The sequence below is a fragment of the Micromys minutus genome (genome assembly GCF_963924665.1).
Source record: "Micromys minutus genome assembly, chromosome: 18".
NCBI classification, from domain to species: domain Eukaryota; kingdom Metazoa; phylum Chordata; class Mammalia; order Rodentia; family Muridae; genus Micromys; species Micromys minutus.
Window position 1 is genome coordinate 2,764,041 of NC_137953.1, and position 17,884 is coordinate 2,781,924.

General features: G+C 51.8%; 1 protein-coding gene across 1 annotated transcript; it reads right to left on the minus strand.

Annotated features, from left to right (window-relative positions):
- Positions 1–1,211: 1,211 nt before the first annotated feature.
- EMX1 (empty spiracles homeobox 1) lies at positions 1,212–16,912 on the minus strand (the record flags this gene model as incomplete). Its single annotated transcript, XM_080932468.1, has 3 exons — positions 1,212–1,379; positions 10,828–11,012; positions 16,393–16,912. The coding sequence occupies 3 exons, from the start codon at positions 16,910–16,912 to the stop codon at positions 1,212–1,214; spliced, it is 873 nt and encodes a 290-aa protein (XP_080788594.1).
- Positions 16,913–17,884: the final 972 nt, after the last annotated feature.

Genomic DNA, 17,884 nt, shown 5'->3' on the forward strand with positions numbered 1-17,884 from the left:
ACCAGAGGAAGAGGAGACGAGGGACCCAAAGTGAAAACGGGACAAGGGGGACAAGGAGGGCATCACAGCAGATGAAGGAACAGATTGACCCAGACAGGAAGTGGATGAATGTAGCCAAAAGGGGAGCTTGGGGCAGTGGTTGGTGGCACATCAGGATAGTGCTAGAGTGGACAGTTGGGAAGCTCGTGGGAGGTGAAGTAGAGGCAGCCCTGGGTGTTGGGAGGAAAAGACTGCTGGAAATACAAATCAAACTTCTCCAGGATGGAAGGAAACGTGTCAAGGGGAAAGAACAAACAGACAAACTAAAAGGTGGATGGACAAGAGTTTTTGGCCCTGCCCTGCCTTTCTTTGTTGGGTCAAGGTGTCCCTGAGCCATGATAACCTCAGCAAGCTCAACATGAAGCCCATGGGCACCAGGTGTGGTAGCTCATACTTACAATCCAGCACCTAATAGGCTGAGGCAGGAGGAATGCTGCGACTTGGAAGCCAGTTTGGGTAACCTTGTGTCTGAAAAAGAAGCCAGAACAAGAGGCTGATTCGGGTTCTTCAGGACAGATGCACATCTGTGTGGGGGCTGGCTGGGCTTGGGACCTCTTTAACCCATCCCTGGGCCAACTTCCTTCTGGATGCTCCTCAGCTGGAGAAGTCACTGGAGTCTGCAGTGAGGAGTCTCTTGCCTCTTAAGCCTCCATGAGTTCAGAAAGACATGGCTGAGGCTTCCCTTCAGACTCCTAGGCTCTGAACGCCCTTGCTGACCTACTCTACTGAGAACCAACACCCAGCAGCCGAGGCTCTACAGTTGAAGATGGATAGCTATGTAATTAAGAGAGAGATTTTCTTTTTTATTATTCCCATAGGGAAGGGGGACATGAGAGGATCACTAAGAACTACAGCAGGACCTGGAAAATAAATTAAAACAGACATGTCTCAGAACAAAGACAAGAGACATGGAGAGCAGCTGGGGGCTGCAGTGATGGGCGGTCCACCCAAGCAGCAGGCTCTCCACCAGAAGGCTGAGCAGTCCCAGGCCTCAGCCAGCCCATTTTCTTGTCCCTCTGACAGTGATGGCCCCAGGCTCCAAGCCCTGTGGGGCCGTGACTTGAGGCCTCCCTGCAGCCTGGCTAAGGAGTGGCCAGAGTCCAGTGTCGGTCCCCTGGAGCCTCGGCCAGCAGCAAGCAATGCTCTGCCCTTGTGGGCTCTTGACTGTTCCCCTAGTCATTAGAGGTGACATCAATGTCCTCCCCGTTGGCCTGCTTCGTGGCGATACGCCACCGGTTGATATGGTGGGAACCCTTCTTCTTCTGCTCAGACTCCGGCCCTTCCTCCTCCAGCTTCTGCCGTTTGTATTTTGTCCTTCGATTCTGGAACCACACCTTCACCTGGGCCGGGAGGGAGGGGCACAGGTAAGAAACACCCAAAGCAGCCAGGATGGCCTCCACGCTCCAGCTGAATTGGGAGTCAGATGGGGAAACTGAGGCTACACAGCCCAGGGTTCTCTCTTCCAGGAATCTGCCCCCTCCTCCCAGGTATGGAGGACTGCTCCTTAGATGCAAGTGAGGAGAGCAGGGAACAGACTGGGCTACACATACGGGCAGTTATATAAGGCCCTCTCAAAGACAAAGGAGCAGGTATGGCTGCTGAGCCTCCTAGTCTGCGGCCACAGTGACCAGGCAGAAAAGAACATAGCTGGCTAGGGCTCTGCCGGTGTCCAGAGAAGATGTAGTCATTCCCGGAGGGCCCCAAGCATATTCCATCTCCTGTGCTGGCCTCACACTGCCACACAGTCATGGCTTTGTAACCTGGAGGAGGTGTCTATACCAAGAACATGGCCTGTATCAGCCAGACTACATCTAAGATCCCAGAACCATTCATTCATGGATGCTGTAAGCTCGCATGCTGTCTGTACTGTGTGAAATTTTCCTACCTACTTCAGTAGCAGAACTGAGCAGGCCAGAGCTGTGTGGTAGGGAACCCCAGTCCCTCAGGTGCCAGCTCCTCAGGGCGGTCTAAAATCCACCCCTGATCATTTGACCTTGGACAGACAAGTATGGGGAGAGTTCTGTCTGAGGCCTTACCCCACACACAGAGTCAGCTCTGCACCTCCTGACCCAACATCCCTGACCCCTGTGGCTCATCTGGATGTTACATGTCACACAAGGAACAGTCAGAAATGGAGGACAGAAGTGAGTGCTTGTTTGAACCTAGGGAGTCCCCACTTCTGTGCCAAGGAGCCTTGCCTTGTGTGAGGCTTGCACAAGGGGGACAGCATCCTTCATGGTGACAGGCCTGTGGTTCTAGGCATCTCCAGGAAGCCCTATTTCGTTCCATCTCTACCATCCTTCCTTCCTTCTCTCCTAGCTCCAATCATCCCTCCCAGCATTACTGGGTGTCCACAACACAGGCCTCACACCCTCCCATAGCTGGTCCCCATGCACTCTCAGTACTTCCATATTTCTTTGATTGCACTGGTCCAAATCCTTCTTGGTGCTAGCAGGACTCACATCCCTCATCCATAGGAGACATGCTTTGGGACCTTTGCTGTTCCAAGACACCTCCTGGACTCCTGGGCCAGTGGATCCCTTGGGTAGGGGGTGTGGGGTGAGGGAGTTGCAAGTCCTGGTGTTTTCCCGTGACTATCAGCATAGCTTTAAACAAGCAGGTGCTGCCGGGTGTGGCTATGCAGACAGTACTGGTGAGTGGTTTGTGTAACGTGGTGGCGAACATTTCACTTCTGCAGTGTCTACTTGGGGGTGGGGGGCTAGAACTCAGGGCCGGGCTGAAGGCAGCCCTTGGAGACAAGCATCTACAGCAAAGTTGACAAGTGGGCCTTGTATCCTGGCTGTAGGATGGTTTCATGCCGGGGATGTGCCAAGCTCACACACTCTTCCTCTCAGTCATAGAGGCCCTCCAAGGTTCTCCTCACAATCCCTGCTCACAGAGGCCTCCACTGAGCCATCTGTCCTGCCACTAGGTTGGAGGTGGGAACACTGGTGCTCGGTGTTCCAAATGCCACCAGCTCAAGACAGAGAGCAGGATCTGGGAGCACCCAGGCACCCGGTTAGGGACTCCTTCCTTCCTCAGGTTGACAGGGAAGGATACTGGCTGCTCTGAGCTCAGGACTTCTGGATTCCATGCCCACCTGAGCCCCAGTGTTCACAGTACACCACTGGAGGTCAGCCCAGTTCCTGCCCTCTGCCCCAGAGCATATTGTGTGACTGTGCCAGTCCGTGGGTGGGTGAGCTTACCCTGCCTTCTGTGAATGACTCAGAGCTGTCTACAGGGCATCCTATCTGATAAGTCCAAGTGGGCTGGATGCACGTGGTTTCAAGGGGGCAGTGGACAGCACCCAGAGACGGGGTCACTCTCTGTACCTTTCTACCTTCTGGAGACTAATGATTGCAGTGGTCTGTAATGGGACAGACCCAGCATGCTACCCTTGCCAGTCAAAGAAGGAAACTACCCATGGCAGAGTAGAGCCCAGGACAAGGCTTCAGGCCTGGGCAGCATCCTGGTCCACCACACAAAAGAGAATCCCAACTATTTGTTTTTGTAAGAGAACTAAAGTCAATAGGGCTATAGCTGTTGCTCAGTGGATAGGGTACTTGCTTAGCATGCACCAAGCCTCAATACCACATGAAGGAGAGATGATACAAGTTTATAGTTCCAGCACTTGAAAAGTGGGGATAGAAGGATCAGAAGTTTAAGGCCATCCTCAGGTATATAGTGACTTCAAGGCCAGCCTTGGTTACATGAGACCCTAACAGCACTAGGGACAAGAAAGACCCCCCTCTTGGAATAGCCCTCTTCATAGGCAGTCTGGATGTCTTCTGCAGAGCAACGCTGGGCTGGGTATCCAGGTCCTGTTTATAAATCCTATAATGGCAGGGGCAGTTGTGACTTCGTAATAGACAAAAGCCAGGAGGAACAGTGTTGGTGTGGTGCAGTCACAGCCATGGGAGACAAAAATCTGAGCATGGGCAAGACAGAAAGGAACGGAACGGAACACCCAAGCCTTTTCTTTGTTCCCTTAAATTTTATTCACCCATCCCAACGCCAATATATATTCACTCTTCTCGGGGCCCCCAAAGCATGCCAGAAATGTTAGCAGGAGGCCCCGCCCACCCAGCTTGACCCCTGAGGCTTGGGGGAGAAGCTCCTGTGATCTCCTGAATTCTCACTTTACTGAGTATCTCCTAATTTCTTGGTGAAGCCAGACTCCTCATTTTGCCTCATTATGTAACCTGGAACTCTAATTGGCCTTGAAAGCCTGCTTGGACATTCCTAGATTCTAGGGAGACCAAGTAGCATCCTCTCTGGCTTCGAAGTTGAGTCCCAAGACCCAGAAGGCCTGTCCAGGTGTGGCCATCCAGTTGTACAGAGGTGGAGTAACCCAACACTATACTGCAAGCATTGCCAGGGACAGGCCTGGAAAGTGGGAGGAATCAGAAACGGGGCTGGGAAAGCTCACTGCTCAAATGCAGTCTTTTAGTGGACATGCTTTTGCTAGAGGGTTTTGGTTTGTTTGGTTTGGTATTTTTGGGGGGGTGCTAGTTTGATTTGATCTTGTTTGGGGTTCTTTGAGTCAAGGTCTCACTATGTAGCTCTGCTCGGCCTGGAGACCAAGTTGTCCTGAGCATCATCAATACTTACCTCTGCACTGGTTGGTTTGGGAGAAACTGAACCATCTTGGCTAGCCTTAACTGCCAACTTAACACACAGTAGACTTTTCGGAGATGATAATCTCAATTGAGAACTTGCTTAAATCAGATTGGCCTGTGTCCACCTCTATTGAAAACTCTCTTGGTTTTTGAGTAACCTGGGAAGGCCCAGCCCATTGCGGGCGCCACCATTCCCTGGGCAGATGGTCTTTAAGTGTCTAAGAAAGCTAGGTGAGCATAATCCTTCTTGCCATCCAGAGAGCAGCATCCTTCAGGGTTCCTGATGCACTTTGGCCTAAAGTGGGTTGCTTGGTTAAAAGCTACCTTGTGTAGAATAGCCAGCAAGCCTACCTGCAAGCACTTGCTTTGACTTCTTGTCTTCACTTCCCTCAGTGATGGGCTATAACCTGAAATTGTAACCAAATAAACTCTTTCCTCCCTTGAGCTGTTTTTCTGTCAGGATATTTTAGTCGCAGCAACAGAAATAAAACTAGACAAGATAGATTTGTACACAGGAATTTGAAACCATAAAGAGCACAAGGAAGCAAGAGAGAGTGCATTAACCTCTTGCTGGAGGAAGCTGGTGGAGAGACACCCTTTGTAGAGAGGGGCAGTGTTCGCCTTGAGTCAGGCAGGATAAAGGGCAAGAACCTGTTCTGAGTGGCCAACACAGCACTTCCTCAAAGGACTATCACTACGCGCTATGGTAGAGATGCGCATGCGTGAGTTCATGATGGATCACTACCTGCTATGGTGGAGATGCGCATGCGTGAATTCATGACCGATCACTCCACGCTATGGTGGAGATGCGCATGCGTGAGTTCATAATGGATCACTACCTGCTATAGTGGAAACGCGCATGCGTGAATTCATGACTGATCACTACACGCTACGGTAGAGACACGCATGCGTGAATTCATGAATGGATGGACAGTGAGTTTACAAATAAGTAGAAAACAGCTCCTGTTAGTATTTTGGAGACCACAGTTAAATTCCGAGTAATCTGCTGCCCTGAACAAAGGAGGGGTCATTCCACCTCGCTCATCTCTCCTCCGATCTCAGCCTCTCAGCTCCAGGTGCCTGTATATGTTCCGGGACCCTGTCCTGGCTTTAAGAAGCCCAAACATCCCTGTCAAGATCCTGTAACTCTGACATGGGAAGTTCCTCCTTATGTTCTACTGCTCTCTCTCTTCTGCTTTAATTTTAAGCATGTCTTCTTAGTCTGTCGGCCTCAGACACAGAAAAAGTCCTTAGAATAAACGGCAGCTTGGAGACATCAATCACGCCACCGTTCAGCCTGCTCTCTTCCCTGCCCTCTCTTGGGGATCCATTTCCTATCAATTGATCATGTCAGACGTCCTGCTCTCGGAGTCAGATCAACCCTCATTCCCCCAAGCTGGGGTCACCCCAACTTCTCCAGGGCTACCTTATATCCTGCTCCCTACACCCATCCTCCCCCACCCCCACTGTACTAAACTCATCTGCTCTCAAGCCTGAGCCCCAGCATCTCAGAAAGTCTTGCTTAGCTCCTTCTCACCCCACCACTCCGGACTTCTAGGCTACAGGAATATGGAGACACCCGAGCCCTGTCATCCCAGAGCCACAGTGAGTTACTGTCAAACTTTTGACTTTTCCCTAAAATTCAAGTCACTTGGATATCTCCTGCTTACCCATCCCTCCAAAGGCAGGGCATTCCACAGCAGGAGGCACCCACCCTGGATGTCTGTGAGGAAAACCCATAGGTAGGTTTAAAATAAAAATACCCAAGCACTCCCAAGACCTCCCTCCCTCCTTCCCTGCTCTCAAGCCTCAGAATGGACACCCCAACTCCACTTTGATTTGCCCTCTTCTAATCCTTGCCCCCCACACACCCTCACACTACCCAGAATCCTACATTCTTCCAAACCTTCCAGTCCAGAAGCCTGCTGGGGTCCTCCCACATATCAGGTCTCCTCGGACCCCTTCATCCGGAGCTGTAACTTCAAGAGGACTCAGTTTACTCACACTACCCTTGTCCGGCAGGATGTGTAGACTTTATATATATATGACTATATATAATATATATTATATACATAGTAGGAAATGTATTTTAGTTTAATATGTTAGTCAACAATCAAGAGTTCTCCATCCTTGTCCTGTAGCATGTGTAGACTATATCTGCAGTAGCCTTCACCATTACGTGAAGACTCTCTTGCTTTTCTCGGAGCTCGGCAGAAGTAAAAGGCAGACAAGGTCAAGAGACACTGATGGTCTATTCTGTTCTAGGGGCTACATGAACACGTGCTTAGCCAAGAACAGCACTCATCCCCATATGACCTGTGACTGCCCACTGGTGTCGGGTGGGTACCCCAGGTATTGTCTGCCCTTTTGGTGTCCCCAATAGTCAGCCTGCAGGTGTCACCTATGGTGGGAACACACCCTCAGGGCGACAGAGATGCTGACCTCACCTAGGTCTAGATTTGCCATGTGCATGCAAGCTTAGATGGGCACCTTCCCGGTCACACCCCATGGCTGCACCACAGTCGTGAGAATCGAATAAGTGACAACCAGAAGGGCTGTGGTCTGGGACCATCCTTCCCCCTCTTGGACTGAACACCTCCCGGTCATCCCAGCACGGACACCACTCTGAGCTGACACACACCGCTCTGTACCAGGTAGCCCAGGCTACCCAACACCTCTGCCAGCATAGAGCTCTTCTCCGAGATTCATCCATAGCCTGTCTTTGTGCCACCAAACCCAACCATCAGTGTTGGTTTGAGACAGAGTCTCAATCTGTCTACAGATTGACATAAACCAGCGCAGCTTCAGTATAGAGCCTCAGAAACTCCTGCTTCTGCCTCCCATGTGTGGGATTATAGGTGGATGCCAGCCTGCCTGACTGATTGTTTTTTTACTTTCATGTTATATGCATGAATGTTTTGCCTGTATATGTACCACACGCATGAGGTTCCAGTGGAAGCCAGAAGAGGGTGTTGGAGCCTCTGGAACTGGAGCAGTTGTGAGCTGCCACGTGAGCGTTGGGAACTGAATCCCAGTCCTGTGGAAGCAGTTAGTACTCACAACCACCGAGCCATCTCGGCAGCCCCATGCCTGGCTTTTATTCAGTGCATATTTACTGAGTGTCTGCACTATGCCGGGGACTGTGCTAGAATAAATTTGACCTCTGCCTCCCACAACCAAGATGCTCAAACCTATTGTTCATCGTAATTACCCAGTGAGCTGTGGGAAATGTCTCTCCCTTGAACTGCATCTTGGGTGTCCTAAGAGCATCTCCTGGGTACCCCTGTGCTTTAAGACTTCCCTGAGAGTGGATGCAGCCGATCTACAGATTGACATATGGATGTGACAGATAATTAAGTCATAACAGCAAAATGTGATGCCTATTAGGAAAGGCAAGGGGGACACTGTGAGTTCTGGGAGAATGAAGGAAGGAACACACACACACACACACACACACACTACAGAAAAGTCAGAAGTAGAAGTGGATGGCGAGTTTCACAAGTTCAGGGCTGGGGACAAACCTGGCATTTATTTCTCCCAATCACAGCTATGTGACAGTGGAGACCTGGAAGGGGACAGAGCCAGAGCTGAGTTGGCAAGATGACAGATCATTGTCAGGTACGAAGATGTCACTAGCTGCCAAGAGCCCTCTAGAGATGGATGGTGGACAGAAGACAAAATGGGTGGGACAGTCAACAGATGGGTATGTGGAGGTTATTATTAAGAAGAAAAGCACATATTTTGGAGAGAACATAAATTTCCCAATTTGGGGAGAGAGCAAATGATCACAGATGTAAAGTTGCTAGGTACATGAGAGTTACATGTGAGGGGCAGAGCACAGAGGCCTGGCTGACAGACATAGGTATCATGTTAGAAACACAAAGCAGGGGGCTGACTTGAGCACCACATGCTTGATGAATAACAGATAACAGAAAATGACAGGTCAGCTTGCACGGCAGAAACTGAGGGGTGGGTGGCGAGCTAATTAATTCTACCGTGTAAGTCCAGAGAGGAAGTTACAAGGACAACCGAAAGGTAACCAACCGGTGATGACACTGGATGTGGCAGGAAGAACATTAGCCCAGGGAAACCTAGGCAGGGTCTTTATTGTGCTACCAATTTGATGCACTACTTTAAACAAAGAGCGGGTGTTACTTGAGTTCATGGAAGATCCCTCTAATCCTCAAACTGTTCTCTGGATGTGTTCTCTGGATGCAGAAACAACTGAGAGAGGTCAAGCAACTTGCCCATTGTGCATAACAGGCAGAAGTCCCGTCTGCCAGCCTTGGGCACGCTGCTTAGCTCACCTCTCTGCCTCAGGGTCTTTACCTGGAAGGGCAGAGCTACAAGGAAGTTCTCAGCCCCTTCAGGTGTTCTTTGATGGGAGGGGGTGGTGTTCCTTCCATAGGTAACACCCTCCCCCCCCAGAGCAGGATTAACCAAGAGTCCTGAGGGTTAGCAGAACAGACACATTGTATTCTTCTCTTTGGTTCTGTTCTAAAAGCCTGTTAGAATTGTCCCATCACAGAAATGAAAGCAACAACCAGCCTATCAACTATGAACTGGTATTACCAGAAGTTAAAATTGACAGGAAGCTAGATTCAGTTTGAGAGAAAAATTAATTAAACATGTTCTCACTGTGCTGAAAAATGCAAAGTTTAAAAACAATGACAAGATCTCAACAAGTGCTAATCTGTGGGTGGTAGGATTATAAACTGTTGTGTTTTCTTACATTCCTGCAATTAACATTTAATAAATATTACTTTTCTTACACGAAGCTAATTATAAACACCATTCTTAAGTTAACACCTTGTTTTAAACAATAATTGTAAAGCACTGTTTGCCAGGAGGGAAAAGAGGTGTTGTTTTATTAACTTATTTTTTTAAACATTGCTTTCTTTAAAACAATGTTTAAAACCAACTCTGCTGCTTTGTAGGAACTGTCACCTAAGCAAGTCTAAAACCCCACGGTCCTGTGGTGGCCTGAAAGGAGGCCTTGATTTAACTGTCATCTGGGGTTCCAGATACTGTAGCCAAAATACCAGGACCAGGATCAGTTTAGGGAACTGGGGTGCAGCCAGGGGTTGCCTACCAGACTAGTGCTCCCTGTTACCCCAGCGTCTACCAGGGAGAGCACAGGCAGACCCCCCTACCTGCAGAGGGGTGGTAGGAAATCTGTATAGCAGGGGCAGGAGGAAAGAGCAGCTGAAGGTCAGCAGCTGAGAACTGGCAGGGTCTGTAAACCTAAATTAGAAAGCCACCCAGAACAGCAGCCTGGCTGAGAGTCCCTCAGCTGCTCTGGTCCTCCTTCACGGGAACTGACCAAATGTTAAATGGTACTTTCACTCCGTGTTCATATATGGCAAGGTCCTTACAAAAACCCTCATTTTATCTCTTTACCGTTCCCCAGACATATTTTTTTTTTCCTTTAAATAACCAAGTACTCATCCGGAAATGGGAATTGTAATGTCACCCATTCAAAGCCCCCCTCCCCCCAACACCAATGGAGTTTATTCCCTCAACACTCCACAGGCCCTGCATGTGTGCATAACTCTACTGACAGCTCCCTAAAGACTCTTGGGAGCTTAACACGTTAAGGTGAACCAGGAATGAGCCATGGTTCTCAAAGTCCTAGCAGAGCCCTGGCCAATGTCCAGTGCCTGGACATTCTTCTCCACTTAGGAGCTGACCTCTCAGCGGCTCATTCCTCTGTTGCAAAGCTGACATTGGCTTTCTTTGCCCAGACACCGCAGGTACTTGGGGTCAGAGGAGGTCTCCCCGGTTTTGCCAGGGCTGAGAAGACCAGACCACTCCCACAGACTTGTGGGTACTATGTCATCTAGACTCATGCAGCCTGGGCTCACCAGGGACCAAATTCAGACCACTATGCTTCTGGTGAAATCTTTAGCGCTGATTGTAAGACCGGGGGAAACGGAACCAGTATGTGATCCCAGAACGCAGGAGACAGAGACCGGAGGATTGCCTGGGCTACACAGTGTCTCATTACAAAACAACACTCCTGACACTTAGTAGGGCAAGGCCGAGAAAGGGTAGGGTTTCCAGGGATGCGAAGGTGCCCGCAGGTGACTTTAGGAACCCGAGGGATAGAGACACCTGCACCCAACCGCCCACCTCCAGCACCCCGAGGTTGCAGCAGGAGCATGCTCACCTGCGTCTCAGAGAGGCTGAGGCTGCCTGCCAGCTGCTTCCGCTCGGCGCCCACCACGTAGTGATTCTTCTCAAAGGCTCTCTCCAGCCGCAGCAGCTGCGAGGGCGAGAAGGCCGTGCGAATCCGCTTGGGCTTGCGTGCGAAGGGCCCGTGTAAAAGCAGCCCGTCCTGGGGAACTTCGCTCGCTGCAGCCCAGACGCGACAGCAGCACAGGCAGGTACACATGGAGAGAAGGGGCGCGGGTGAGTAGCAGGCCTCTGCCTCGGGGGCGCCCTGCCACCTCTGCAATCCTGCCACCTCCTCCGCTTCTCCCAGTTCCCTCGCCCTTCCCTGAGACCACACTCCAGAGATACCCGCAGGGAACGAGGAGCAGAATCCACTCGACGCGAGCCCAGGCCTGATGAGGACCCAACAGGCTCAAACCCAACGTTGCCAGGGGCAGCAGAAAAGCCAAGCGATGGCAGAAATCCCTTAGGTCTGTTCCTGCACCCTTACAATACTACCTCCACCCAGGCCCCAAAGATTGATTAGCTTTTAGTTATTTAGTTTTTTAAAAAGTCCTCTTCCCAGACTAGCTATAAAAAAGACAGGGTTGTGGCTCAGAAAGGTGATGGGGGCAAGGCAAGGCTCATGGGGAAGACTAACCGGAAGTCCTCCAAAGATTCTAACTCCTGCTTAAAGGACCCCTGCAGCTAAGTGCTGGAGCTACTACCACCCCCCACCCCTGCTGAAAAATCCTTCCTGCAGGCCCAGGCTCCACCACACTGAGGTGAAAGCAGGCCCGGTCCAGCTAGCAGGCAGACAGACCCTGGAGTTCTCAAATCTACTTCTCTCTGTCCCTCCCTTCTCTCCTCAGGCCTTAAACACTGTGAAGGCAGGCTGGAAGAGTAGAAAAACCCTTTCTCCTGGAAAAGGCTCCTGCTTTCTCTCTGAGTAGTCCTGAGCTGAAAGACCATGGAAGTAAATGACTATATATATATATCTTCCATACATACATACAGATATATTGGTTTCTCTATGGGTGTGTGTAAATATACCCTCCAGCTTCCCCCCTGCCGTCTTTTCCTCCCATTACTGTATAAAATTTCAGAGAGTGACTGTCCCTTGGCAAAGCTCCCACACCCCACTCCTACACTGAAGAGTACTGAATCACACTGGGGTGGTGGTCAGGAAGTATAAAAGCCAGAGCAGGCTTCTAGCCACAGTTCTGACTTGGCAGGGCCCCCACTGGGCCCTCACACAGTTGCACATTCTCAAGGACTCAAAAGAGCCCTGAGACCATCCCACACTGGTCCTCACACGAAGGCCTCTATCAGTTCCCCTGACCCAACAACACAGAGCCCTAGAGGGGATGTTTGGACAGCGTGGGCTGTTGAGACTGACTGATCCAATTAGTGTCCTAAGAGATGGCTACTGACTGGGCTGACTCCAGTGGACAATTCTGCTTCCCTCTGAAGAGAGTAGTCTGGACAATTCTGATGAGATCTCCCATTTCTGAAAAGAGCTATGTAAGTGAAAGTCACCTCATGAGGTGTCCCTGTTAAAATTCAGCTGTTAGACTGTCCCTCTACTGGCTGCGACTGCCCACTGTCCTGGGGCTCTGGAAGTCTCTGCCAGTCGACTGGGTTGCTGGAATCTGTTTTGGAACATAGTTGTCTGGGACTGACCTTCCATCACCTATGCATTTTAAGTGATTGGGTCTGCATTACTGTACAACAGGACGAGGGTTGTCACTGAGGAGTGAAGGAAGGCCATCTCCCCCTAAGGTGGGTGTCAAGAGCAGACCCAGGGTCCACCAGCCTGGTTGAAGAAGGGGGAGTTTCAATTGGGAGGGATGGGCAAGGAAGTGGTCTGCCACAGAGAGTAAGAGGGGGAAAAGCTACTCCTGGAGTGAGGAAGGAGCCTTGGGTGAGGACCAGCTGGAAGTCCAGGGGAGGCAGGAAAAATGGACGAGAAGCCTTTATTGAATAAATTGCTTCCAAAGCCCACACTGCTTAGAGTCCAGGTAAAACCCCAAAGGGTGATTTCTCTGGACAGATGAGCCAGAGAAGAGGTTGTGGGGAAGAGGCCTGTTTATATCAGCATTCATGGGCTTTGGTTCCAGTTACTCAGTTGTCTGGCCTAGTACACAGCAGAGGAGTCGCAGTGGAGAAGACGAAGGTCTGAGAGGGATGCAGAGGTGTACAGGGAATGGAGGAGTGGAGAAAGCCAGGCTGGGCTCTGCTGCTGTGCAGTACTGAGGTGCTGGGGACTGTGTCACCTGTGTAGTGGAGGAAAGCTCGCCCTGTCTGTTTAAACCCCACAGGGTGAGGACAGCCTGAATCAGTTTCTTTGCCTCCACTCCCCAGTCTTGCTTGGTTCAGGGAAACGGAAGGAATATCCTGCTGTAGTGGTTAGCATGTGCCCCAGTATGCGTTCATATGCATGCGTTGAATCATAAGATCTTCTTGACCCAAGTACAAAAAAAAAAAAAAAAAAAAAAAAAAACCTGAGGCTACAAAATTATCCAAAATACTGATAAATGATGACAAGTTATTTAATTAAAAAACAAAACACCAAAGCCTTTTTCAGCGAGAACAATGGTGTTTAGCACAAAACCAAACATCTGACGATATTAATCAATGGCTACATGTTTTTGTTTTTGTTTTGTGAGGACAGGGGTGTCGAGGTGTTTGTGTACCGAACACCTCTCTTTCTGACCTATGGGAAAGGGTCCACCTCTCCCTACCACCTCCAGAGGAACCCACACAGTTCCTGACTGAGCCACAGGAAAGACCAAACTTGAGCCTGTTTGGACGAAGTAATTTCAGGCTGTGAGAAAAGGTGTCAGTTTCAGACACCCGCAGGAAAGGAACAGGAACCCATTCTTCCCTGGAGTTAGGAGTTAGGATGTGAAAATTCCCACATTCTCTCTCCCCAGACCTCTGCAAGGTGATATCTGGCAGCTAGCAGTGGAGATACTAAGACCCAGGCTGCGGAAAGTGGGTGCAAGAATCCGAAGCGCCCTGGGCTGGAGCCGCAGTCCGAGATGGAGAGGCCGCGTCAGCTACAGACTTGGAGCCTGGTGCCCCGGAGGAGGGATGGCCTGGAGCTAGAACTTGGAGGGTCGACAGGAAAGCGGAGATAGCTCTTCCCTCCTTCTCCTGCCCGAACAAAGGCGTCCTTTGAAGCTAGTGCCCACAACCGCAGCAGGGTTGGCAGGGCTGAGCCTCCCTTAGTCTCCTTCAGACGTAGCTTTCCAATTCAAAAAGTTCTTGATCCCTGAGAAATGTCACCGAAACGACGCCAGCCTCGCTTAATCTTCGCGGGCTCTTCCCGATTGGCCCCCAGTTCGGAGGTCCCGACCATGCACCCTGTCTTTTCCTCTTTGCTTAGGGGAGAAGCAGCTTCCAGGCGCCACCCGCTCGCTCGCGTTGCCCGGGAGCGCTGCGCACAAAACGCGTACGCGGGTTCATTTTCGTTCTTGTCGGGTTTCGTTTCTTGCTTCAAAACGGGGACTGAAGTGAGCATCGCGGAGACCCGGTTCTCCAGAAAACACGGCGCCGGAGGGCCTGGGACGGCTGGGTTCTTAGTCCCGAGACCCGGTGGGATGGAGAAGAGGCGGCGTCGCCTGGATGCGGGCTGCGGGGCCACGGCACTTCGGAGTTGGAACGGGTTGGTCAGCACCCTTTGGACTTCCGAGTTCGCAAGCACGGGCACACTCGGATTCTTCTCCGCGTCGAGACGCGGTTCTGGAGAGAAAAAGCCCACCGTTTGTGTAACACCACAACGTATCCGCTGGGACCGATGGCTCAGAGAGCAGCGGAAATTTCCTGGAGGGTTTTGAGAAGGATGTATTGGCCTCGCCGGCTGGGGATGCTCTAAGCCTGAAAGCTGATCTCTCTCAAAAGGCATCTCCAGCCTCGGGCGAGCAGGATCGGCGTGCGGGGCCAGAGGTGTGAAAGGTAGAGAGAAAAACGCGAGGTTCCTGACTAAGGGACGAAGAAGCCCCATCCAGGAAGCATCTTGAGTATGCTGAGGCACTGGACTAGGGTAGGAGCCCTTAACACCCTGTCTTCCAGGGTCCCGGATCCTTCACCAACCCTGTGGACTCGCATCCGGGAAGAATCGAAACTCTGCCAGTGGGCACAAAGCTGAAGATAGAGGCACCCCCTGGGGGGGGGGGACGCGGGCAGTTAGCTAATTTTAAATAAAACCTCATTTTAGTAGTAAGCATTGATATTAAGTGACAGGAAATATTACCTAAGGCAACTAATATCTTAGGCTTTTCTGCTCCTGCCTGGACACTTTTTTTTTTTTTTTGAGGAGGAGGAGGAAAAATAATGCCCATAAAAATACGCGCTGAAAGAATCACACTATTAGACCCTCGGGAATTTCTCAGTTCGTATGTAGTGGTCAGGTGAGAGGGGTCACTGACAAATCAGGGCCCTCTCCAAATAGTGTTCTCCAAGCCAGTTAAGCGACTATAGCTAAAGGTTCAAGAAAAAAAATTCTTTAATCGTATAAATAATTGTGTCACATATCATATTCATTTTGACCATGTAGCTCTCGTCAGTGTAGCTCCTGGAGCGAAAGTGCAACCTTGTCTTATTTTTGCTGCTGTTTTACAAAACGCTTAATTTACCTGTGGGCAAAGTCTATATCGAAGTGGGAACTGAGCGACTGCTATAGGAATCAAGGCCAACCTTTTCTTTTCCTATTTTTTTTTTATTAAAGAAAAGAAAACTACACATCCAAAGAAGAAAATTATCTGCAATGAACACAACTCTCTTTTCTTTAGGGAAGTCAGATAAACTGGTGTGTGTGTGTGTGTGTGTGTGTGTGTGTGTGTGTGTGTTTAAGGCTTTTGGAGGGTCTTTTGGCTTTTTTAAGGTCTTAATTAGCAAACTAGATGCGGTTGCAGTCGGGGTGGGATAAGACTAGATATGACCTTAAAAGCCCCTCCTTCATCACCTCCCACTCAAGAGGACTGTCCTGAGCTCTAGCAACCGGGTAGCAACCGTGTGGGTTTCTGGAGGAGGTCAGCGGTGAAGAAAACCACTTTGCTTTTCGGAAACCTTTCCCACTTTGGGTCGGAGAGGGCACATGTGACTCGGAAAAGTCTGGCCAAGGTTGCTGCGAAAAGTCCCAAGAGAGCTGAGCGAACACGCCACGCTGCCCCGCTTCCCACAGAGCCAGGGACTGCAGGTGGACTTTCCCCTGCCCCGACGCACCAAGAGTTGTAGTGACCAAGCGGGCGAAGTATGGTCACAGCTCAAAGCTCTGGCACAAGAAAGGCGGAGGGCCAGCATTTTCAGAGATGAGACTGGTTTAGTTGTAGAGAGGAGATTAAGGTTGGTCACAGGAGGGTCTGAAAAAGCTCCTAGGATGCTCTTAGCCTTCTGTCCCAACAGACTACATCCTTGGAAAGCGTGGCGGTCCCAACACTGCAGACCACAGGCTAGTCGCCTGCTCACATTCAAGGCTGATCCCTAAGCCTTGTCCCCCAACAACTTCTGAACAGCCCCGCCGCCGCACTAAGCCTCCCCCGCTTCCCCGGGTCACGAACACAGCGTGGACACTCACCCTGGAAGCGGTGGCCAAAGAAGCGATTCCGAAGCACCCAGGGGTAGAAGTGGAGAGGGTCCCGATGCTGGGCGCTGAAGAAAGAGTGAGGGGGTTGCAGCGAGGAGGAGCCCAGCTGGTGTGCCGGGTGCACCGTCAGAGCGGGGTGGTTCATGGCCTCTGGGAACACCAGCTCCGGCCCTCCGTAGAGCGAGCGGCTGGCTCCCGCAGCTGCAGCGGCAGGGAAGCCACTCACGAAGGCCGTCTCGGCTGCACTGGGGTGAGGGTAGTTGAGCGCCGTGGGCCTGAGTGGTTCCTCTGAGGCGGCCACAGCCAGCGGATGGGAGCCCGCGCCCCCGCTGCCAGGACTCCCGCCGGTGCCACCATCCTTGGCCACCAAGGACTCTATGGTGAAACCCCGCTTAGCCGCGGGCTGGAACATGGTCGCGGCCGCCGAAGCGGAGTGGGGTAGCGGGGCTCTGGGGAACGCTCGGTGCCCCGGCGCTGCCGCCGTGCGGGGTGTGCACCAAGCCTGGCACATGCACTCACGCCCGCACCCTTCACCTCCCCCGCCCGCCCACCCGCCCGCGCTCGGCCCCTGCGGACCAGCCAGGAGCGGGGCGGCGAGGGGCGTGCGAGAGCCCTGGCACCGTGTTGGGCCACTGCGCACCGCCCGGAGCGTGGTCCCTGCGGCCCAGCAGGCAGCTTCCCTGCAAACGGCCGGGCACCGGCTGCCTGTGCTACCGAGAGCGGCTTCTGCGGTCCTCCAGGCTCTCTTCCTTACTAGTCAAGCAGGGAGCGACCACCGCCCGCGATCCTCCTAGCTCTGCCGGGCCAGGCCTGGGCTGCAGCTCTGCGAGGAGAGAGTTAGCGGGCACCTGCCCTGCGCTCCCCCATTGGCCACTGCTCACCTGCCCCAAGGTGGGGGGCGGGGTGGGGCGGGGCGATGGATGGCGGGTGGGGATTCGGTCCCCAGTCGGAGGCAAAAACCGGACTGGAACATTGATGCTTGATCTAGTGGTACCCCCCCCACCCAGCCCCCACCACCCGCATCTTGATTCTCTGACTTGGCCCTCTAGCCTCCGCCACGGGCTGCTCTGAGGGGGACATCTATCTACAAAGAGTGGGCTAGAGAAAAAAAACACCAACCCCTCCTGTAGCGTGTACCACAGTTGAGCCCCGTCTCTTCGTCCTGGGATGTCCTTTCAGTTCATAGAGAACTTGGATCCAAGCTTAGGATGGGTGTTTGGGGTCCAGCCTAGATTCTCCAGAGAACCTGGTCCAGGTCCACCTAACCTAAGGGCGAAGGAGACCACTCACCCACCATCGGCCTATGGAACTGTTTTCTGAAACTGCGGTCACGTTTCTGAAATTTTGCATTTTATGGATTAGGGGAACAGTGCTTCAAACGGGATATTTATTCTTTTCTGGGGGGGGGGTGTGCAGGTTCATACTGTCAGGGGAGGAGCCACAGAACCCATCGCTCCGCAGCTCTCTCGCAGCATTTCGCAGC